Here is a 15,788-nt window from a genome sequence, read left to right as displayed (position 1 = left end):
TCTCAGTGCTACCAAAATATACGGTGAACTTAAATTAGTTCTGTTGCTCTTGTCTGTAGACATATTGGAATGAATCTTCCTTGGTTTCTAATGGGGAAAAGACATTTGTCCTAAGATGAGAAGGGTGTGGCCAGTTGCCCACCACCCATGTGTGATTTCACGGACTGCATTCAAACACTTGCAGTTGTAACTTGGTCTTAATTTTTTCCCATGCATGTTTTTTTTTTTTTTTTCCCCAAGATAATAGTTATGTTCTTGAATTACAGGAGTGCAAGGTTGAGATGGCTCTCTTGCCTTTTTAAATTGAAATACACTGTGACCGCTATAGGAGAGGGCAAGGTAAAAGGATTTTTGTTTGATAACAGCACAAGGTTATTCCAAATGCCACCACAGAAATCATGCTTGTCTGTGGATAAACCACCTCTTCTTGTCATCCATGTGAGATCTACTCTGACTGAGTGGATTTGCTATGTTTTAATATTTCTGAAATAATACCGTTTGCAGTTGGTGCAGTGTCCTGTTTTGCTATGCAGTGTTGTAGCAAGGCCATGACCCGTGTTCCTTGTTTTGCTAGCTCTACTGCTTTTCAAGCCATGCTTTGTGCATGTTTTTGGTTTCCGTCATGATGGTGTTCCCTCAGAAATTAGTGATTTTTTACATTTAATCTGGGGTTGATGTAAGTATTACTGGTTTGTGTGTCTAAAAGAGTGGTCTGCTTTCCCACTGCTTTTTTCTGTTTTTTGCATCTAGAGCTCTTTTATGGAATTGCCTGTAGCATTCAGCTGGACAGCCACTTGCACTGCTTACAGCCAGCTATTTTAGTACTTCTCTTAATGCTTTCTCAAAGGCTAATGTGTTCTCACTGCTGTGCTGAGAAAGCTGAAGCTTTGCGTGCTATCTAAATCAGTTTGAGAGTGCTATCAGGGGACTTGGTCTCTGCAAATATAAACTATTTAGTTGGAAGTGTCTGGGCCTCATACCTGAACTCTTAACTGGTAATGCCGCTCTGCTTTCTGTCTTGTTTTAGTAGTAAGCTTTGTCTATACTAAAAAACCAAAATACTGTGAAAAGGGGAATCTGTTTTCAATGTCTCATGAGAATATTTCTGGCCATGCAAGCTTTTAGCAGATACAGTTAGAAATAATCATGACTCTGGCAGCTGTGACAGCTAATTGTGGTTCACTTACAAGTTGTTTTGATCCATTTTACCCACCAGCAAAGTAGCATAAGCAGGCAGAGATGAAAGAAACTGATTGTAATGGAGTCCTAACCCTGAATCACCTTTCCTTTACATATGGATCTTCTAAGTCTGCCGATATGTATTTTGGAGATGGTTGCAAGCTGTGCCTCGGTGCAAGTACAAGGCTGCAGAACTGTGAACCCAGCAGATTTCATAAGCTTTGAGAACAAAGCAGAGTCCTACCAGTATGTCAGCTGTGGAAACTTGTTCTGTCCACTGTTTGTTCACTCAGTACAGCTAAAATAAGATTACAGCAAGACTCGGATGGAAACTGCTTTAAGATGATTGTTTCTTAAAGTGGGAAGTGGCCTCAGTGTATAAGACTTCAGCTTTTTTTGTTAAGAAATGACCCAAACTGACTGACTGGTTCTGGTGAAGGTCTTGATAAGTCTTCTGGTGTGTTTAGCCTCTTCTCACTTGCACACCTGAAGTCCCTGTAATTCAGACAGCATGACCAAGTAAAAGTGTAACTTGTCTCCAGTGCTGTGACTGTTCTGTAACAATTTGTACTGCCTGGGTGGTTGTGGGCAGGAAGGTTTTTGTCTCTTTGCTCACCATCTGACACCAAGGCAGGGGGTGAAGTTGTTGGAAGGAAGTGTATGTATCTGGGAAATTGAGGGGCCTTTACCCAACTTGCATTAGCACAGGCTGTGGACATGTGTGTGAGGTGGTACAGTTGCGTGGTGGCAGATGGGGGCTCTTTGGCCTCTTAAGACTATCCCCATAGAGGAGAAGAAACCTGGGATTCAAGGCTGAAAGAACTTTAATAATTAGCATTGGATCAAAGGAAAAGTCCTGGTTCCCAGGCCTATTTACTGCAGTGAAAAAACATTAAAAAGGTTCTTGGAAAGAAGGTATGGAGAGTATCCTATTCTGCGTGAGTGGAGCCAGTCTCCTTGCTTGGATTGAAAGCGTATGTTTGAAGTCCTTACCTTGAGGCCTGGCCCTTGGTGGTTTTTCCACGGAGGCTTTTTTGCTCTGTTTCATGTGTATATTTAATTTTCTTTAGAAGAATGATTCAGTTTTCATTAACTAGCTGAGACTGTCAATGAAAATACAAACTGTAAAAGGTGTTTCTGACAGCTTGTATAATTCAGAGCCAAATTGTAAATTGCTGCCTTCTAGGCCACTGAACACCTATCACAATATACTAAACCCAGTTTGATTCGGAAAAGCTCTAAGTAAGTGACCTAGCCAAAGAAATCCCATTACTTTCCCTTCCAAATCCCCTTCTCCCAGGATAATCTCTTTTCCCAGGGCTGTTGATTCTTAAATGGTCTTAATGATTAGAAAAATGGTCATTTTATAGTGGTTTGTTTCCAAGGCTTCTCAGTCTCTTAATATGAATTAAGCCTCAGTGTTCATATTGCAAAGAAGTGTGAACTGCAAACCGTTTGTTGCAAGCATATCTCTGATGTGTGGTTTACAGATTATAATTGGGCAAGCAGTTCAAATCAGCTTTTCAGGACTGGCCGTTGAAAACTGATTTGTTTTGTGTTGGATCTTTCTTGTGTCTTATTCTTTGGATGAAGCTGCAACAGTTTCTGTGAGAGAAATTTTTAGATGGTTAGAGGTATAAACACAGTAAATGTCGTGTTCTGGATTTTTAAAACAAAAGAAAAATACTTGAGCTGAAATAATAAAAAAAAATCAATTAAAATTCTATGAAAACAATCCTTGTGATCTGGATGATATAGAATTAGTAGAAAAAAGTATACTTAAACCAAAAACCAAAAAGGAACCAAATGTTTGGGAACTCCTTTCGTAATGCTCCCCTATAATCCTAGTTTATCGCATATACTGGCAGTGGATAACTTGACAACCATTGAAAACGTGTAGGAGAGGTTTTTTTGGTCTGTTTTTCTTTAAGGTTCTTTGACTCGTGATTTAACTTAGATGCCTTGACTTAATCATTATATAAACTAAAGGTGTGTTTGTGCATGGTGCATGTGCCCATAAACCCAGTTTCAACTAGTTTCCCTAAGATAGAGGAGGGAGGTCCAGGAAGTGACAGAATTAATTGGTGCTGATGAGGGCCTGGCTGCAGGCTGTGAGGTGGCACCAAATGGGGAGAAGCAGCCCTTTATTAGGGTGTTCAGCCTTTCTTCCCACGGTGCTCAGCTTGAAGTGGTGATGGACATGACTGAGCTTGCTCTGAGGACAGCACTAGCTGTCAGATGAAATGATCGACTTCAGTTATTAGCTTTCCTGAAATTTTGATTAGTTGTTAGTGCCTCTGTTGTGCTTTCATGCATTTAAATATAATTATGTTGTTCAGTTTCATAGCACAGTAATTCTGTGCAGGAGATGCTGAAATGAATAGCTCTGAGCTAGTGAGCGCTACTAGGAGATGCGGGAACAGTCATTCCCTTTATCAGTGGTCAATTAAATAAAAACCTTTTGATGTCTGGTGTCTCCTCCTTATCTTTCCAGAGATGACTGATGATGAAGTGGTCAGTGCAGGCACTGGAGTTCCAGTCAGACCCACTTGCTGCCGGGGTTGGGAACACAGGGTTTTGGGAAGCAGTCCCACAAATAATAAATGCTTGGCTCCTCCAGAGGAGCAGGACCAAAGTGGCTCTTCTGTGCGTTTGCTAGCCAGGGTGGAACTGTAACACAAGAGTGCTGAGGACCTTGGGAGATACTGCCAAGTTTGTGTTTCTCAAACCATACACAGAATGCTACAGGGTACCATATGGCTGTTCCTTGTGCTGTACAGAAGGGGCCAACCCCCGTTTCTTATTCCTCCTCTTGCAGAGAGGCCAGGTGAGATGAGCTGAGGAAAGCTGAACTGGGAAACCTTCAAAACTGAATTTAACATGCCATTTAAACATTAGGTTCACAATAAGCATATTTGTGTTCTTACTGCACTTCATTAGTATGTCAATAAAGATATGTCTCTGCAGAGTGCTGCCTTTCACTTGCGTTTAACTGCTGCTGAGTTGCCTTCTCTAGACACGTATCTATGGCACACGGTAGGTGAGCATTGCACCATTTCCCCTCTCAGGGTGGAGGTGGGAGGCCATCCTGTGAAATAGTCAGGTACAAGGTACATCGTTAAGTAAAGGATATTAAACATTAACATATAGGGATATTAAGTTTGCATGTAAGTTTCCTTGATCTGTGGTCTGGTAGCACAATGAAACAATGCTTTTTAATGGCTTTAAAATACTCATATTTTTGTTGGAGGTTTTTTTTTTCGTTTTATTTTGTTGTTCTTGTATGACAATAATTTGCCAGGGAACATAAGTAATTTAGAAGCCAGAGTTGCACAGTAACAATCCTTATGGAAGATAGCATGTCTAGGGGAAAAATGTCAGGCATCCACCCTTAATCAAATGGAGATTTTTCTAGGGCTTCACGATAAGACTTGTGTTGGACTAGCAAAAGGATTAATCTTTACTGTACTAATCACACCTGGTAGTGAACTGATGCAAACTGAATGTAGAAAGCAAGGAAGCATGCCAAGTTGAATGTCCTACACTTTAGTATTTCTTACAGAAGAAACCTGGCCAATGTTAATTGGCCACAGGTATTTGTAGTCATTTAGCGAACCTATGTGTTTTGTCTTAGGACCTGAACGTCTGAATGGGAGAGTATATGTAAAACTTATCTGACACTTCTGGCCAATACTTTTAAACTTCCCAAATAAGGGCCTCATAAAGGGTTAAATTCTAAAGCTAATTCAGTCTCCAAGTTTACCCTGTAAGGCTCATAATCTGAGAGAAGGAACTACTCTTTCTCTTTAATGCTTGGACTGACTTGATGTGATTTTTATGGGTACAAAAGAACTGCCTCGTACTGTCTCACGCACTCCTCCATGAAGTCAGCTTACATTTTTGCTCCACCAGTTCCCTTTTTGGACCAAACCCAGGTAAGGTTAGATAGAGAGATGAGACTTTTTTTTTTCATGGTGTTCTTTCCTGCAGGAAAATGAGGAGGGAATTGATGGTGTAGGACTCCCCCAGTACTGGGATGTACTGGGCTGCTGTGGCTTGCAGAATGTTGTACGTCTTTGTATTTCCGAGTGTGCAGCTTCTCTGAAACTGTACGTGTGCTGATGCTGACTCCAAAGTCTGCAAGAGCCTGCTGTTTCTTTTCAAGAGCTGAAAGCAAGGTTCCTCGTTTCTATTTCCCTGGAAAACCAGTGAGAGTTGGCTGCTCCCCAGCACGTACTGAGGTAGAAGGAATTTCCTTGCACTTGTGGAAATCTCACTTCATAACTCTGCTTATTGTTTCATTCTTGGTGTTCTAAGTGCCAGGGATGTGTCAGCAAGCTGCTCTTTCCTCACCAGAAAGCTTTTTATGCAGTATGGTGGCAAGGTGGGAGAAGAGGGGTAAGAGCTCTTCTTTTAAACTGGCTATAACAAAGACAAAAGGAATTGCCTAATGGGGTTGGTAAGTGCTAGAGAAAGAAGAACAAAGAAGCTTAAACAACAGAACAACAGCAAACTGCCCTGGGGGAAACACTGAGGGGAATCCATCTGATTTCTTCTCTCTGGTTATACAGTTTTCAGTTGTGAGTGGCTGAGGGAGACAAAATCATGAACCCTGAAATCGGTGGAATCAGAACTCACTAAATTCTTCAAACTGCTTTTTAAACCAGCGTTGGCAGCCCCTTTAATTTTAGAAGGGAGGTACCATCATTTTCGGGAAGACTTAAGTAACAAATCTGGAAATTAGGGTAAGGAATTCAGCTCTGCCTTGTTTTTGTGCTCTGGTTTCAAAGCTGACACAGGCTTAAATGTATCATGCTATTTTGTTTGGTTTCTGTTTTTCAAGCCTTAAGAATGTAAGGGAGTTAAAATTCTCAGCTTTTTTTCAGTAACCATGAGGGCTGTATTAAAGAAATGGAATTCAAACCATCCTACTCCAGTAAAGCAAAAATGTTTTCATAGTGAAACTGTGATCTGGCATCATAAACTGCAGGGGAGATGTTACAGCTCCACTTCGAGTTGCCTGCTAGAGGTAGGAAGGACTGGGAGAAGTTTGGATGAAAGAGGGAGTATGGCGGTCTGATGTACTGCGTCTGTCATCCATTTCAGGTAAAGTAGGAATAGTGTAATTCCCTGTAAGTTGTTGACATTTGCAATAAAACTAAGAATATAGACTGAGAAAAGGTTTTAGTTCGGGGGGAGGGGGGGATGTTGTTTTGAGTTTTTTTTTGTTGGGGGAAAAGTCATGTGGATGGTGTCAAGGGAAGCACCTGTTTAAGGCAGTAGAGACTGCTTGACCAATGTGCTTAAAATGTCTGTTAAACTTTTTCCCGTTCGTTATCTCCTCTTCCCTCTCTTGTCCCCAAAAGGCTCTATCAAAGCCATCAAAAGCAGTGATGTTCCTGTTACAAGACTCATCATTGTAGCATCTCCACAGCAGCAGTAACACGTGAGAGAAAGGCACAATGAACAATGAGCAGTTGCTTCGTCTTTTTTTTTTTTTTTCCCTTCTCTCCATTTTCTGTAAAGAATGACTCTCCTTGCTCCTGCCCCTACCTCTTCCTGGACACTGGATTACCTGTTTCTTTTTAGCCAGATGGGCAAAGGAAGCAGGATGAGAAGGGAATATTTATAGCTTACCTCCTGTTTATGTTCCTTTCCTAGCAGATGTGATGAAGCTCTGTACTAATGCTGGAAGAAGAGAGAATTCAGGCAGGAAGGAGAAGTGTGGCAAATGAAGACCATTTGCTAATGTGTAGGTCGTACAAAGTGCTTCCAAATGCCAAGATGAACACTTCCCACTTCTTACTGGCACTGCCTTTTTTGTGTCCATCTCCTCAGCCTGATTTTAAAAGAAAAAAAGGAAAAACAAAACCAAAGAGGAATAGAATAGCACTATAGTTCAGACAGGTTCTTGTTTGTTTGACCTTCATCCACAGAAACATTGCCCAATGGAGGCAGCAGGTGCGAAATGTTCTTTTCAGGGCAAAATCTGACCTCTCAAGTGGGATGTGAGCAAGGGCATACTGGCAAAGAGAGAAAGAAATGAGTTCAAGCCAGTGATATTTAATCAGGCAAGTGCTCAGGTCCTGGGAGTCAAAGTGTATGGTTTAAAAAGGCAGCAGTTTGGACTTGTTGGAAACTGGGGAGAAAATTGTGCTCGGGTGTGGGGCTCCTCCTGCCTTCACTGCAGGCATGTTGCAGGAGCATGGCTCCCAGGTACAAGGGCTTTCCCCGCCATGCTCCCCTCTCTGGTCAAATGTTTGGGGGTTTTGCAAGCCAACGTGTTGCAGGGCAGCAAAGCGGTGTGGTATGAGTGCTACCCTTGCAAGAGCAAATGCTGTTTTATTGCGTACCAGGCTCTCAAACAGAAGCACAGTGTGTGCCTTGAAGGAAACACTTAACGTAATATTAACTATGCGAATGTATCCAGAGACTGTAGCGAAAAGTTGGAGAAGGTTTTCCATACAGGGTTACTGATCTGTTGAACAAATCCCTGGTAGAGTTGGGCTCAATTTCAGAGGAAGATTGAGAATTTTTTTTTTTTTTAAAGGATGATCCTGGAAGTGGGCCAGGGTGTCCAGATGTCTCAGATGGAGGTGGTGAAGAAGGGGGTGAGAGATGCAGGCAGAGATCTCCGATGCCAGATTAGCCGATTTTTATCTCTTCGGAGGTTTCTGAGGAAGCCAGGGAGGATGCTGAAGAAGGCATCTGAAATTAGCAGGGCTGTGCCTGGGTGCTGGCAGCAGCAGGATCCCTCTTTGCTGGTATTGTGAGCATAAGGGCCACTATCATGTCTTCTCCCTGTCTCCTTGCTGTCCTCAGGCCCACATGAGGGACTGCTGTAGGCATCCTTCATGCTGGAACACTGTAAAGGTCCTGTCTGTGCTCAGACCCCTGCATTGGTTCATACGTGAAGGACTTTATTTGCAAACTTTGCTTTAATAGTTGCTGTACTGGGTGCCCAGGGACTGAGGGGTCTCTGAGGAGAGGCTGGAGCCACCTCAGACTGGTTCTGGCCGGTTCCGGGCAGGTTCTGGCTAGGCTCTGGCAGGGCACAGCCCAGCCCCTCAGCCCTGCTGGTGGTGCCTTGGAGAATCTGAGGTAAGAAAGGGGAAAGATGCTGGAAAAAGGGGAGGAATGAGGAAAAAAGTGTGAGGAACAGCCCTGCAAGCATGGAGGTGGGAGGAGAGGTGCTCCAGATGTCGAGGCAGAGGCTCCCTTGCTGCCTCTGTTCCAGCATGGGGTATTCATGGGCTGTGGCATGGATGTTTCTAGAAGGAACCTCCATTCTCCTGCACCCCTCAAGGTGGGGGAAGGAGTTGGCAATGAAGGGGTCAGTTGGATCCTGCAAAAAGGGGTGGGGTGGGTGGAAGGTGTGTTAATTTCTGTCTGTATCTTGCTGTTATCTCCTTTAATTGGCAGTAAATCAACTTTCCTCTAGTCAAATCTGTTATGCCAGTGAGGGTGACTGGTGAGACATCTCCATGCCTTTATCCTGACCCATGAGCTTTTTCATCTTGCATCTTCCCATACTGTTGAGGAGAGGAGCGAGAGAGCAGCTGGCTGGACAGCTGGCCATAGTCAATCCACCACAGTTACTGTTATGTACTTAAATCCAGTAGGAGCTTACGTACTGGTGCAAAAATATTAGTTGTTCTGATAAGTTACACATCATGGAGCTTGGACAGCAGATTTCTGGCCAGGACACGGTTTTGCTCTATGTCTTTCTGCTTTGCAAATACAGCTGGTGTGAGGGGTAAGCAAAAATTGGAGGACAAAAGGGGATCCAATAACTTATGATGAGAGTACTGTTTCAGAGAGATTAAAATGTAGCAGACTGAGTACAGGAGCAGAAGTAGTTGGAGCCCTGAAGTGAGGGAAAGATTGATAAATGGAGCTCTTCAGCACTTTTGAGGTGGGTGGTTTGGGTTACTGTGATTGCTCAGGGAAGCTCACAGCAATTTTTGTCACTGAGATGCTGGCCAGGAGTTTTTAGGATAACCAGTGTTAGAGCCAGGAAAGACATTCAGTTTTTCATGCTGTGAAAGCTGGGATAGAAAGGAAAATAGCAGTTGCTTGTTGGAAAAGGTGAGCTGCTTCATGTGTGACTTAAAGCAGCCTCATTTAAAGGAGGAGGCCTTTCAGAAATTGTAAAATAGATGTTGCAGCTGGCACTTGCAAATGTATCTGTTAAAGATTTCACTCATGGTGGGAAATTTTTACATGGAGAATGCTCTGTTTTTCACAAAAGCTCTGCAGCTTTTGCTGCACTGGTACTCCAGGTAATGAGTTAGCAGCATGTTTTATGTGTGTTTTAGATTAAGATATTAACCTTTTCCATGCTTGAGGTGTTTTTTTTTTCTGTACGACTTTTTTTCTGATTTTAATTAGGGTTTGGAGACTTGGTACCCAAAAGTTTTTACCATTCTATTATTGATAATTACATGAAGTGCAGAACATGAGCTCTACCAGATTGCTCCCTCTTTTCCCGTCAGAGAGCACTTGCTGGTAGCTAAAAGGCTGTTTCTTCCAGTAGGGCTTTGATTAACTTTGTCACCCATATAGAACAGATAGCTACGTTAGGACCTACAGAGATGCTGTTATTGTTACCTTTGGATTGTCCAATATAGACCTTGACAAGGCTGGGGGAAGTGTTTTAGACAAAGGACTGGGATTTTTTTTTTTCTCTTGCTCTTTTAATCACTCTGGGAGCGAAGCTGCTGCATAACGCCAAGCCTCTTAACGTGCATCTTACTGCAAAGGTGGGAAACGAAGGATCGAATGCATGTGAAAAGTGAATTCCTGCATATATTCTCTTGAGACCCAGAAAGTTACTCTGATGCTTAAAGCTTTTGATCTCAGTGGTTTGGCTTTGGTGCTTTTCACACTCCAAGTATCGTTTATTTTGGAAGTAGTGGACAAGTCTGTCTCAACTGAAACCTGGATGTAGTTATTCAGCGTTTGCTGCTGAAGTGGTAAGCTGTTGACTGTCTGCAGGCAAGCAACTATGAGATCTGGTCAGCAAAGCTTGAGATAAGTTCTTCTCCTCTGTCCCGCACTGCTTCAGTCCTGAGCTTCAGCCTGCTGGCACATAGCTACATAAAGCTGTTGAATTGCAGACGTTGGATAAAGGGTTCAGATGTCTGTGTCCATCTCAATTTTAAAACAACAGCCGCCCTTCAAGAATAAAAATGATTGATGATTCCTTAAGCTCTTGCTAACCTTGGATGGCAGAAGATGGGATTTAGGTCTCTGCTGACTTTTAGTGCATTTGTTCCTTTCTTCTTTTGCCAACTAGTAGAGACTGTTTTCTTAGATAAGAAATTTCTAGCAGCAGCATGTATCAAGGCGCAGTTCAGAACTGCAAGAGTGACAGATACGTAAAGGTTAACCAGTGTCTATTCCTGTAAATGGCAGCATACTGCTGTGGGGTTAATGAAATAGTTGGTTCAGACCTGAATCAGGGTGAAAGAATTGTCAAAGAGGTTGAATCTGGGGACACCTTAGCTTTTTGATGAGTCACCTAATGTGCCCTGTTTTTCAACCCATTTTACCTTTTCCCCTGTTCTTGCCTGTGTTGTATGAGGGCAGGAGACTTCTGGAGTTAGCTTATACCTGTGAAATACTCATGGCCTTAAGGTAAAGTCTTTGCAGATGCTAGCTGATAATATCTTTCAGTTATATAGCCATTTTGCAATGAGATAACTCTGGGTTTATTGGGTTTTAGGATTTTCTGAAAACTGCTACTAAATTTTTGGGCTGCTGTGCGAATCTGGTAGAAAGGCAGTCACTTGATGTGCAATATTTAAAAAATAGGTGATTAATGCCATGTAAAAGGGAAGAGTAAAGCAGTGAAATGTACCTATCTGAAGCTGCCAGCTCTGCCATTGGATCGGGTAAAGTAAGTATATAAACAGTGTTTTGTGGTAGTGCTCTCTTACAGAAGGTTTTGTGTCTCACTGTATAAATTCTGCCCACTCACTATTGTATCTGGTCTGATGCTATTTTTAGAAGGATTAAAACTGAAGTTGCTGCTTTCAAATAGGAAAAGGTCTTTTTTTTAAACTTCTTATAAAGGCTTCCCCTTCTCAGGGAAAATTTGGTTCTGAAAACTGGCTTACATGTGGTGTGGCTCCTGATCATTGAAGCTTCTGACTTGTTTCATAATAGAAGTGATGCCAAGACAGCAGAACCTGATTTGTCAAGTATGTGAGTTTGTATCTGTGTTTTGCTTGGGTGTTTTTGAGTTTAAAACCTGTCTTTCTTCAGGTGGGGGGGGGGGGCAGTTCCTGGTTGCTCAGCAGTAGCACATGGATGTTTGTCAGTCTGGAAAACTTGCCATTTTTCAAATGTAAATAGGCAAATTTGCCCTTTGGTTCCCAACACATAGGGTTGTGTGTTGGGTTTTTTTGTTTTTTTTTTTTTTAAACATTACTTTTGCCAAAACACGCAGCTTCTTCCCACTTAAGTTCAGTTACAGTGGTTTAATGCCTGGTTCTCTTTTCCTGTTAGCAGCCTGTTTGACTTGACTGTGGGAAGCTGAAAATGCAGTTGCAAGGAAGAAAACTTGAAAATTACTTGACTTATTTTCATTGTCAAGACTGAGAAAAATGGAGTGTAAATACAGCACAAATGAGAGTGAATTACCAGAGCTGTCAATGCACTGGCCACCTGGGCCATAGGTCCTGCTTTCAAGAAAGACTACTGTAGTTGAAACTATCCTCGATTTGCATAGCCCACTTCAGAAGAAAAGTGAAGTTAGCAGATAAAAGCTATTTTAAGTAGATTATTGAAGGCAACCTCACCAAATACGGAGGTCTGGACAATTTGGCAGAGAAATAATCAACAGCCTGGGTTTTGTTTGCAAACTTCCATTAGAAATTTCCTTGAAAAAACAAGTGTTACTTGTGAGATACCTTTACAGAAATGCAGGTTTGACAGCTGTGTTTTAGAAATCAACAAACAAAAAAAATCCCAGACCATAGGAGTGCCCATATTGGACTGCAACTGTTAAAAAATCTGAGTGCTAGTCACTGAAATATATACCACTGTAGACAGATGAGAGCTGGTGTTGTGCCTTATTTTTTAAGTTTGGGCTTTTTTGTGCCAGAATTGTAATTTCAGTGCTGGGGGGAGGGTTAGTATGTAACTGGACTAGTATGTAACTAACTGTAGCCAGACTTTAAATCAGTCTGATTCTAGATTTTCATTAACAAATTAGTCCTTTGACAAGGTTGCAGAACATATAAACCATTCATGCACTTTCTTCTTATTGGGCTCTTTTTTTAAATAGCTCACTATCACAGTTTTTGGGGTTTATTATTTTGAACTGTTCTTCTATGAACAGGCACGTTTACTACTTGTATCATAGAGTTTGGCTTCCATCACTCTGCAAGGACAGGGGAAAAAAAAAAAGCATCAGCACAGGAAACGACCTAAGAGAATGAACGTCTTAATCCACGACTCCTTAACCCTCTCCCACTGTTAGGCTAAAACTTTTTAACCTTTAAAGACTGATGCTTTCATGTGATTTCCACTTTCCATGCCTGTGTAGTAATCTAAATTGATTTCTTAAAACTGATTAACTCCATGTGGCTTTAAAAATACATTTTACATTAAGGAAGGAAAAAAAATAAAATCACAGCTGTTCTGTTATACAGTCTCACTTTAAACTACGTGCGTTGAGAGTGAGGTGTGTAGAGGTGAACTTGGCTGAGGGGGGAAACCCTACTGGGTGGCAGATGGTGAGAGAAGAGGCTGTTCTTGACAGGCGCTCCTGGTTTGTGGTTACCCCTGCGGCGGATGGGAGGAAATGCCTAGCGCAGGCATTGGGGTAGGTGATGGGGGGGGGGGACGGGGACGGGACACAGGAGGTGGCACTGGGGTGTGATTCTGCCAGACGAGCGGCACTGAACATTTGTCCTTTTTGCTGTGCTTGTCTTTCCTAGGTGCATCAGAGGCTTTCTCCTTGGCAGAGTGTGAGAGTGGTCTATTGCAGTACGGTAGTGCCCTCTGATGGTGAGTATTGACACGGAGAAACTCTTGGCTCACTTTGGCATTCACTAACTTAAATCAGGTTCCCTGACCCCTTTTGTGGTTGAGGCTTTTTTGGCTAGGAGGTAATGCAGTTTTGAACTAAGGAAGTGACAGAGAACAAAGTCAGTCAAGAATAACTAAGGACATGGCCAACTTTTCTAATAATTGTCCTTACAAAACTGGACAGGCTTTATAAAGAAAGATGTAATTGCGTGCAACTGTCCAAATTTTTTTGCCAGGCTTTTGCCTGATGTAGCCGTGAGGTCTGTGTAATGCCTACCTTTCAGGGTACTGTGTTCCCTGTTAACTTTATTTATGTAACAAAAGTGCAGTTCATACCAGCTACTTGCTCAAATGGTTGAAAGCACTGTTTGCTGCAGTGAATAAGCTGTGAAGCCAAGGCAATTTTGTTCTTTAATTTAAGTGCTGGGACAGCTCAGACATTAAGCTTTTTTGAAAAGGTTGTCCTAAAGCAAAAGAATGCACTGGTGGAACTTCTAAAATCTCAGTATGCTAGAATGCAAAGAGGAAACAAGCAGCTTTGAGATCACTGCCTCCTTAACATCTGCGTGCTGTGCTCAAAGACTAGAGCACTTATGCTGACTGACAAGTGGTTAGTGGATCCTCTCCTCGTTAAGGCTTGTTAATAAAGCCTGAAAGCTAATAAAGTAAGAGGTTCTGGCACAATTGCTTCCCCTGCCAGGATAGTGAGTGTGTGCAAACACAAAGAGAACATGACTGCTGTGGAGAATTCGAAACAAAAACCTGAAGGCTTGAATAGGTAGAAGTGTAGAGGACACATGTAAGGTTGAGAGGATGGTGTAAGTGCGTAGCTACTTGCCTGATTCGATTTTTATCTCTCCTCATATTGTGCTTGAATATTTCTTTCATTCTTTCTTCCAATAACTTCACCTTTACCAGTAGTAAATGTTCAACACTGACTTCTTTGGCCACACCCTTTTTTTTTTTACTGTACTTTGTTTTGGCCTAAGGTATTGCTTAAGGTGTTCTAATGCAAGAACAGAAATCTTTAGAAAATACTAATGACTAGTGTTACTGGTGCACATATGGTTGAGTCAAAACTTTGTGGTGCTTGGATGGAATTCATACCTCAGAGCAACCTCACGCTTAATATAGCATGTAAAGCTTTTAAAATCCTCCATGGTCTTATTTAGCAGCATCCCTGGCTGGGTTGTAGGTGTCTGTAAAGTGAAATACACTTCTATACAATTGTTTTCTTTTACTTGTCCTATGTATTTAAATACTGGCTTAAACTTTAATCAGTGAAGATTAGCCAAAATGTTAGTTCTATAACTAGTGAAATGCTAAAATGCTTTGCCCACTTAGTAACTTGTAGTTGCCCTCATGCAGGCAATCCATGGGGCTGTCAGAGCAGACAAGAGCAAGGCAGACAGCCGTATCGCAGTGTTGTGTTAATAACTTTTACTGGAGCTGTCTGTTGCTGTCCGTTAGGTTTGTGTTATTGACATGTCCTTTGGATTTTTCCTCCTTTTTTTTTTTAATTGCCTCTGAGCTCTTCCCTTGCTAATGCAGTAAAAATCTGACCAGACATTATTTGTGTGGGAGTTGATGAGAAGATCAAACTGGAATTCTGGACTTTCCCCACTGGTGAATTAGACTAGAAAATTACTTGTACAAGCTTTTTGTAAGGAAAACATAAACCAGTTGTAATTCCAGACTTACTGAGCCGGTCTTCCGAAGGGAAATAATTTGGTCTTTTAACACTTCACCTAAGCTGGAAATCCTTGAGAAAGGTTTTGTGTGTGCTATCAATGCTGATGACTCTTAGTGCAGCCTGACCTATTGCCTTTATCACTGGTCTCCATCTGGTCTGTGGAGGATTAAAATGTGGCAGGGCTGGTGCTGGTAGGCACTTCCTCCAAAGCTGGCAGTTGTGGAGCTTCGGTTGTTGTGTTGTACCAATGGGGATACATGGAAAAGTGTTGGTGTAAATATTGCTATTTCTTCTGCTCAATGATAAACTGTTTTACTGCCTGTATGATCAAGGTAGCATTTTAAATAAAGAATGTTTTTCATGTCTTGTGGTTATGTAAACAGTACAAAAGTTAATGTTGTATATGCTGCTCACAGAACTAATGAATTCAATACTTAAGTGGCTATTTTAAGCTTCTAAATATGTTGATCATTCCTTTTGAGCCTGCTATCATAAGTGTAGGTAATGCTAATCTATTTTTTAGCAGTCTCTTGTTCAAATACTTGAGTGAAAGAATGCAGAAATCTGATAGCTGGTGTCATAATAGCTGCTGATAAGGGGCATGAAATTCTGTCTAACTGTCCAAAAAAATAGGCAGTTTGCTTTTTTTTTTTCAGTAAATATCTAACTGTTGTCTCTGAGTTTTAATCTTTGAAACACTAAACCTACTGAAGTCCTGTCAGGTGTCTGAGTCTTGAGAATAGGCATTTATAGGCTTCTGAATACTGGGGCCTCTTGGGATGCTTTAGTCATTTTTAGATATCCGTACTTGGTTGCTTCCACCTAGTCTTTAAAGATGACATGAGGACCCCTGTCAGCACTGGATAGCAATCCCCTG

The 15,788-nt window shown here is 41.8% G+C and overlaps 1 protein-coding gene across 1 annotated transcript in view; it reads left to right on the top strand.

Moving 5' to 3' along the window:
* MCU (mitochondrial calcium uniporter) overlaps positions 1–15,788 on the top strand; it is a 95,389-nt gene that overhangs the window by 67,551 nt on the left and 12,050 nt on the right. Inside the window, exon 3 of the mRNA XM_010580003.1 lies at positions 13,128–13,197. Coding sequence (XP_010578305.1) covers positions 13,128–13,197 — 70 coding nt within the window. The remainder of the gene's footprint in view (positions 1–13,127; positions 13,198–15,788) is intronic.

The sequence above is a fragment of the Haliaeetus leucocephalus genome, unplaced genomic scaffold, assembly GCF_000737465.1.
Source record: "Haliaeetus leucocephalus isolate CR32 unplaced genomic scaffold, Haliaeetus_leucocephalus-4.0 Scaffold687, whole genome shotgun sequence".
Lineage (NCBI taxonomy): Eukaryota > Metazoa > Chordata > Aves > Accipitriformes > Accipitridae > Haliaeetus > Haliaeetus leucocephalus.
The sequence above is the reverse complement of the archived record's forward strand: the minus strand, read 5'-3'. Positions and strand labels throughout refer to the sequence as shown.